Genomic DNA, 8,341 nt, shown 5'->3' with positions numbered 1-8,341 from the left:
CACGGACACTGAAGTCTGCGGGACGACGGCCGGCCTGGGCCCGGAGGGAGGTGGCGTCGGGATTCACCATGCTCCCGACGGCAGGCTGCTCTGAGGACGCCTGCCTGCTCGCGGGCATGGAGGCAGCACGGGGCCATGAGGCAGAAGAAGCGGAGCTGAGCAGAGCCCGTCCTGCCAGCAGGGCTGGGCGCACCTGGGCTGCCACTGCCCCTCTGGGGCATGGCGGGCTTCTGCGGATGGGCTGAGCCCCACCCGGCTTACTTCCCGGACCATCATGAAGCTCAGGACAAAGACAGAGGATGATTAACCACAAAGGTCGATGACAAGATTGGAGCAAACCCCGAGGCAGTGTTATGGGACAACGGAATGGAAAGATCACCGTTGTCTTGGGGACACTGCAGTAACAAGTCCCCGCTCCGGACCTCGCTTGGATCTCTCCTCCTTGGGAAGGCATCCCCCAGGGGACCGCCCTGGGATGTGACCATGCACTGGTCAGCGCAGGCACCGGAGCCTGGCTGTGCCACAGGGCGTCATTCCTCTCTGGACACCCGAGGGACCTTAGCGGAGAGCCTGGGAGGCATCCGAGGGCCATGCCACTCCCTAGACCCCGGCCTGTCCCACTCTGGAGTTCAGGACCCGGGCTTCCAGGTTCTGCACGGAGTCACTGAACCACCACGTCGAAATGACTCATTCAGTGAGGTCCCCCATCGCAGAGCTGGCTGAGCATGAAGCCAGTCTGAGGTGGACCTGAGGACGCCACAGTGAGGCCACAGCCCCGAGGTCAAGGGCCCAGCGCCCCAGAGCTCGGGGCCTGCTCGAAGCCTCGCAGCCAGGCACCCGAACGCTGTCTGACGACGCCCCTTAAACCAACTTCTGGAGAGAAAACACAAAGTGGAAAGCAGATTTCCTTCAGCCAGACGGTCCTTTTCTTCCCTCAATAAATCGAAACCACACTTGTAACAAAGCCACAGCGGGAGCTCAGTGGGAACCGCAAGCTTTATTGGCTGGAATTTCTCCTCAGGAGCCTGGTCGGCTGGGACTGGATGTTCCTGGATGGGCACCCCCGGGCCTAAGCTAGGAAAAGGGAGGGAGAAAAGGAGAATTTTAGGTCCCATGGAGGGCTTCTGAAGTAAGATCCCCAGCAGAGTTAAAGGCGGAACTGTTACTCTGAAACTACTTTCAAAGACACACTGTTTAATCACTAAATATTTACAGAACCCAGCGCCCATGAGATCATATTCTATTCCCTCATTCGAGAGATGTTTATCAAACGCCTACTACGTGCTGTTTGCTGTACTTCTCACTCATAAAAACAGCAAACAAATGTAATAATTAGAATAAGCCCTGAAACCACACCATGATAAAATGAAACCTTTTATGTGCTGCTGGTGGGAAAACGCAACTGTTTGTGGAGGAGCTGCGGCCTGGTGTCACCTTCAGCTTCATTTTTCAAAAGAAGTCCTTTCCTGCCCTGCGCCCATACCCCATGCCCCAACTGGGCTTTCAATAACAGAACTCAAAGGGGCATTACCTCCAGGTTTCCTCTGGCCTTCCGAAGGATTTTGTGGGTTACGACCACTGAAAAGAAGGAAAGAAAGGACTGTTAGACACAGACTCTCAGGGAGATGGTGTAAAAGCCAGCTGCAGGGAGGAAGCACCCCCTGAAGCCCAAATGGGACAGGAAGACGTGTGGACGAGCCCGAAGCATCCAGACCCGAGAGAGGTGCGCAAGGCTCCATCCGCCCATCACAAACTCCAAGACCAAAGAATCCATGGTGGACCAGAGTCACCTCTTCGAGGTCAGGCTAAGCCACAGGCTCACAGCAATACCAGCCCATGTTACAGGCCTGGCAAGGCCTGCGGGTGCCCAACCCCCCCACATGAGCCCAGGGCTCACGTCTATGGGTCTGAGAGGCGATGGTGGGCAGAGGCCTGGGCCTGACTGGCACCCACACGCTTTGGTCTCCTAGGCCCTCTGGAGGCACAGCTCTGGGAAGGCGGTCTGCCTAACTCCAAGCAAGCCCATGTGCCAAGGCCCAAGGCAAGGGTCGCAGGTAGTTCTAAAAAGTCAATTTTTACCCTTAAAGCAGGAATTTGAATCAGTTGGGGGAAAGCAGGAACTCTGGGCATTTTTTCCTCCTTAGGTGTCCTTTAGCTGGGAGAAGAACTTGGCATGGTTCCCTGAACGGGAGGATTCCAGGAGTTCCACGGATCAGATGCTCTAAGCTGTGTGCAAGGCAGATGCCCAGTGTATCAGAAGCTCCGGGAGAGAGCAGGTGCCTGCCTTTCAGGGCAACAACTGTAAAGTGGGACCTCGTCCTCCCTGAATCCTTCTCTTGTCCAAGACATACACCAGCAGCGGTGGGAATGCCGCCACTGAAGAGATTCCTGGCCCAGTCAGGGGTCAGTTCTAAACATGCCTCAGTGAGGATCATGAAATCCACGGGCTCCCCAGGTTAGACAGAATCAAGGTTTCTGGAACTGGGCCTTTGGCCAATGGTGCCCAAGGATGAAACAGACTCCCCATCAATGCACACACGGCGCAACTCCCCAATGGCTCGTTTAGAACAGGAGCCATGTGGTGGCCTTGGGAAAATATTTATTTCTTGCCTCACAAAAAATTTCCATTGAAGTAACAAAGTCTGTTTGCAATCTGGGACACCGGGGTGGGCGGGGGGAGAGGGAGGAAAAAGACAGCCAGTGTGGGCTTCGATTTTAACTGGCCAAATTCGATTTCAGAGGTGCCCACTGGCTCTCTGCACCCCACCCCCCCGCTCCAGGGCACGGGTTCTGCACCTGCATCCAGGATTATGCTTAGGAGGGGTCTTAAATCCCTGGAAATTACATGTGGGTCTTTGCATGTGTCTGGGTAGATGCGTTCTGGAGAGAACTCCTACCTCCCCCGAGACTTGCGAAAGCACAAGTGACCCAGAAAAGATTAGGTACCTCAGGTGTGGAGGTTTAAAGTCATACCAAAAGGGGACCAGAAGTACCAAAAGCACAAGACTCCCCATGAAGTATGAAGACTCACCTGCCCCAAGTGTGAAAGGGCCTTACAACTGCTCACCTTCCAGAGCCCAGAAATCCCTGCTGCCAGGAGAAGCCCAAGGGACAGAGCAGTAACAAGCTCATCCCAAATCCAGGCGTGCCCAGTGCTGAGGCGGGACTCGAACCCAGGACTGTCCAACTCCACGCAGGGCTCCCACCTCAGCAGAGGGCTGACAAGGAAGACACCAGCTTCGGCGTCTAGTTCGTGACAGGCAGCTTGCCAACTGTGACCTCAGGGAATACTGCAAGCCTGTGGGGACAGCATCCCTGGATCAGAGGCTGGAGGGGAAGCCATGGTTCCCAATCACATGACAAGGGAATGGCAGGGGTCCTTGGGTCTCACTGTGATAGCTTTCCTTCCTTTCCCCTGCAGACTCTGGGACCAGATGAGGTGTTCAGCTTGACCCAGGAAGGGAGGGGGCAGAGGAAGGGACACTATACCCACTTTCGCTTCATCCCTCAGAGCCAGGAGCAGACCTGAGCAGCCTGGCACTGGAGTCAGTACAAGCCAGGGTCGGCCACCAGCTGGGCCACCTTGGGCAACCCCTCACCCAGCTCTGAGCTGAGCGCTGAAGGCACGGAGATGGGTGACATTGCGTCAGTGGGGACAGTGGTCTGAGACTTTTGTGGTTCTATGAATGGTCTGCCACCTGTACACAGAGACTCCAGGTTGAACTCATGGGAAAAAGGAGGCAGAGAACTAGCATTTGTTGGGCATGTGCTCTGTTCCTGAAGAGTACAGTAAAGTTTAGGTATCATTACCAACCCAATTTACAGATAAGAAAACTGAGGCACTTCTTACTAAGTTGTGATTAGAACCCAGGCCTGTCTGGCCAGCCCCAGTCCTCTGGGGTTATAGTCTCTGGTTAGAGATGAGGAATCAGAAGGTCAGGGAGTTGGAGTCATTTATTCCAGGTCACACAGGGGTGCAGAAATCTGATCTGTGCTCATTAAGGACTCCAGGATCCCTGACGCGGGGCTCAGAGGTGGGACCCACCATGGAAGCTTGCCCATCTGGACCTACTGACACTCCCGAAATCTCCTCACCGGCATGAGAGGTGAATTTCACATGCCCCGCGACTGTTTGGGGGCTGCCACAGAGAGACGCCACTGCAGAATCCTGACTGTCCCTGGACTTGGCGGCTGTGCAAAACTGCCACTTCCCATCCCCGCCACCCTGGGGCTCTAACCCAGTGCTCCACAGCCACCTCATGCATGACCACGACTGGCACTGTTCCCCAGAGGTCCCGCTGGCACTTTACTCTCTGAGTGATGGGAAGCCCAGGCCAGAACCCCATGACAGCCACCACTCGGTCAGAGCTGGCTCCTCTGTCTGCCCAAACCATGGCCTCCCCTCCATGCCCCAGCCCTGCCAGGAATCCCTGCTGTCGTCAGGGAGACCGCCACAGCCCCTGAGGACGTCTCTCTGCCTCCTGGCCTCTCCCTGCTCAGCCACAAGGACCTTCGAAGATGCAGTGGATCACATGGGCCCCTGCTGCTCATTCTGGAGTCTGTCCACAGGCCCCCTGTGACCTGGTCCCTATTTAGCTCTTTCGCTTTGTCTCTCAGAGCAAATCCCTTGGCATATCCTAAGTACATTCCTGAATACTTCGTTCTTACCCTTGAGGCCACCTGCCATAATCCTTTCCCTACCCTCCTCTAACTCCTACTCATCTCTCAAGACCCCATCAGTCAAGAGCCTTGAACCACCAGAGTCCGCTGGGACACACTCAGTGTGTTTCCCTGCAGCTGACTCTTGCATCTGCCCATTAAGTAGAGCTCTGTGCTGGCAGGAACCATCCCGTTCACCTCTGTACCCACGTGTGCAGGGAGGAGCAAGTTAGCACCCGCTCCAGGTCGGAGCCTCCTTCTCCCGCAGTTCCAACTCTGCTGGTCTCGCAGAGTCTGTTTTCAGAAGGTTCCTGGGTTGGGGGGTAGGAGGGGCGTGGCTAAGGAGAACTCCTACCTGACAACCACCTGTGTTCTGTGCTTCTCAGAAATGCCCCAGAAATGTAGGCCTTTGATAAGAGAGCAGCACGGGGCAGGCTGGCGGCTCCAGAGGAAAGCACCACGGTCGGCGGCCCTCCCAGAACAGGGACAGGGATAGGGGACAGCGAGGCTCGGCCAGGGCTGTGATGCCCACAGGCACAGGCAGAAACTAGGCAACTGCCACTCCTCTAAACACTCGGGCTGCAGTAGTGCTGCAGGTTTCTACTGGGGACAAGGATCGGCTCCCACCATCTCCGATGCTCCTGGATCAGAACGAGCACTGCCATTACAAACGTTATTTAGCCTCTTTGAGCCTGAGTTTCCGTATCTGCCTTGAGAAATATTTCTCAAAACCATCCCCTCCCCCTGGAGCCTTGTGGCCTGGCCAAGGCCCTCCTTCTGGCCTGCCTGTACCAGTGCAGCAGCCACCAGCAAGCTCCAGTCCCAGCGACCCCTCCCGCCTCAACCTTCCACCTGCAATCTTATTCCAGCCATGGGAACAGGCGTAGGCTTCTCACACACAAGAACTTCCTTCTTGCCTCTCTGCCTCTGTCCATGCTGCCCCCTTTCCACCTGACCCACACCTACTCCTTCCTGAAAACTCAGCTCAGCTGTCCCTGTGTCCAAGAAGCGGACCCTCCAGGACAGCAAGACGCTCTTCCCATGCCCCTCTCAGTGTTCCCTGAGACCCTACCCCACACACATTCCTGTCAAAGCACACACCATGCACCTGTCTCCCCAACAAGAGGACAGTGGCTGGCAGCACGTGGCCTCTCCACTGAGGTTTGTTAAGTGAATTTATTTGTCTGCAGGTCAGAAAGGACAAAGTATGAAAGGAAACCCATAAATAGGAGGCAGGATGACAGGTGATCTGGGCTCCCAAGTGGGTGTCCAGGACGGGGTTTTTAGTCCTCAGAGGCGTGAAGTGGTCAGACACGGCGGCCCGCCCCCAACCGCTCACTTACGCTGATCAAAGATGACTTTTTCCTGGTGCTTGCTCAGCTGCAAAAGCTTCACAGAGTTTTGCAACTTCTTTTCTTGTTCAAACAGCTTTTTGTGTAGTTTGGTGATCTCTGCCTTCATTTCTCCAGTCTCAAGAGAAAAGGAATTGGAAAAATGAACAAAGAATACAAAATATCCTATCACATAGGAGAGAATTAAAACACACACAAAAAGATGCTCAACCTTACTAACAGCAATATTTGAATGGAAACTAGAAGCCATTCTCTGCTGGTCGGACGGGCAAAACCAGGCAAAATCCAGCGGGGCCAGGGTGTGGGGCGAGCACTCACGAGCCTGGTGGGTCTGCCAGTTAGCATGGTGCAGGCGGAACGGCCGGCAAGACTTAACCAAACTGTAAGATGCGCTTAACCCTCTGATCCAGCAAGTCTATGCTCGGGCGTGTACCCCCAGCAATAACTCTGTGGGTACAGACGATGCCTGGGTTCCTGGGTACTCATCTCCGCGCCTTCTTAGTAGAAACCAGTAAACAACCTGGTTTGCTTCGACAGGGGTCTGCATAAAGAAATCACGGGACTCACATACAATGGCATAATTTTGCAGCTATTAACAATGATGTTGGAGGAGCACCTGGGGGGCCTCATCGGGAAGTGGCTGTCTTTGGCTCAGGTCATGATCTTGGGGTCCTGGAATCAAGCCCATCACGTTCCCTGCTCAGCGGGGAATCAGTTTCTCCTTCTCCCTCTGCCCCTCACCCCTCACTCACTCTCTCTCTCTCTCTCTCTCGCAAATAAAATCTTTTAAAAAAATGGTGTTGCAGAACTCTATTTACTGACATTGAAAGATCATAATTAGTGACAAAAAGAGCCCAGAACTGCTATTGTATACCAGGCATTCCTGTTTCATAAAACTGAATACACAGATCTATATCTGCAGATGTGTATGTGATGTCTAAAACATGTGATGAACAAAGAGAAAATATCAAAATGTTCACAGTGACTTATCTCTGAGACGTGATTTGGAAGTTTTATTTTTCATTTTTAAAAATTTATCAGAATTGTTTGAGGTTTTTTTTTTTTTTATAAAAACTATAATGCTCATTAAAACAAAAATTTTAATGATAAATTTTAAAAAGAGAATATAAAAGTGTGATTAGGAGAGTATGATCCCCGGTGAGCTTTCATCCTTCAGAGGTGTGGGGAGAGTGGACGGGTGGCAAGCCAGAGTTCCCAGGCCTCTAACATGAAATATACACACCCCACAGCCTCCCTTAGCCAGTCTCTGCTGAACTGGTTCACAGAGTTAAGGACACTCCTTTCTCATCACCCCCATCGACTGTACGATATGCTGGCACAGGCTACAGTCTGTGACAGGGAAAGACCTCTGCTCCCCAAAGGGGAGACGTCGGGCTGCCCGCTTACAAGGAACCCCACTTTACTTTGTTCCCAAACTTGTTTATGGCAGTTGCACTTGCAATCAGTTATGGGATTTAATTAAGCATTAAGTAAACCCATGAAATGTGTATATGGAAAGAGAATTGGTTGTATGAAAACTAACATATGCCTCAGGAAAGACCTGATAAAGGCAAGTCACTAAAAACCACATTTCTGGCAAATTAGGTGTGGGTGAATCAACTCTGAGGGGTGTGGGAGGAACGTAGTCTAGAGGAACGCTGTATTCGAGTTGCTTTACAAGTGTCTACACTTTTTCTTCATCTTAAAGAAACAAAAATCAGAAGTGACAGACATACATTATGGATGTGGTTTATCAAAGAAAGGAGATGTGAAATTCTCACCAGCAGACCCACATTCAAAGAAAAGGCCCTGGCCCCACATCAAAAGAAAGGCAAACGAATGTACATTTAACTGTTTTCAGTTAAACTACGCTGTTTAAGGTATGTATCATCTCCTGATTCCCTGCTTTAACCTACTTTCAAGATTAGCCAACTGTGTCAGCTACAAGGACGTCAGCTGTTCTTCCAAAACAGAACTAATTTAAACTTTAGGTTTTCTCTGATTCTTTTCCTCGCGCTAAGAGCCCTCAAAACTTGTGTTCAGGTCATGGCTTCCTAGACCACACGTTCTGGGACAGTCATTCTCATACAGCCAGCTGCAGAACTGGGATCACCTCCGACCGCATTCATCTAGAGTGAGACGCAGAGGGGATGAGGCCTGAGGACGGACCATGGTTTCCTCACCCCTGCCTGGCTGACCTCTAGTCCTCTGTCAAAAATCAACTTGGGCAACATCTCCCGGAAGCTTTCCTTGAGACTCCTCCCTACGAGAAGCCTAGGTTGGTTACTGCTCCTTTGGGCACTCGCTATGCCAGTCCTTTCTTCATCATT

The 8,341-nt window shown here is 52.5% G+C and overlaps 1 protein-coding gene across 6 annotated transcripts in view; it reads right to left on the bottom strand.

The window, feature by feature from the left end:
• Positions 1 to 978: 978 nt before the first annotated feature.
• The window catches only part of CDK5RAP2 (CDK5 regulatory subunit associated protein 2), a 176,877-nt gene continuing 169,514 nt past the window's right edge, over positions 979 to 8,341 (bottom strand). For all 6 annotated transcript variants that reach the window (XM_032307032.1, XM_032307028.1, XM_032307030.1 and 3 more), the window contains 3 exons: positions 6,003 to 6,129; positions 1,532 to 1,578; positions 979 to 1,074 (listed from right to left, as the gene is read on the bottom strand). In XM_032307032.1, coding sequence (XP_032162923.1) covers positions 1,018 to 1,074; positions 1,532 to 1,578; positions 6,003 to 6,129 — 231 coding nt within the window. In that variant the 3' untranslated portion in view covers positions 979 to 1,017. The remainder of the gene's footprint in view (positions 1,075 to 1,531; positions 1,579 to 6,002; positions 6,130 to 8,341) is intronic.

The sequence above is a fragment of the Mustela erminea genome, chromosome 12 (assembly GCF_009829155.1).
Source record: "Mustela erminea isolate mMusErm1 chromosome 12, mMusErm1.Pri, whole genome shotgun sequence".
In the NCBI taxonomy this organism is placed as follows: Eukaryota; Metazoa; Chordata; class Mammalia; order Carnivora; family Mustelidae; genus Mustela; species Mustela erminea.
Note: the sequence above shows the minus strand (reverse complement) of the source record. Positions and strands in the feature narration are given on the sequence as shown.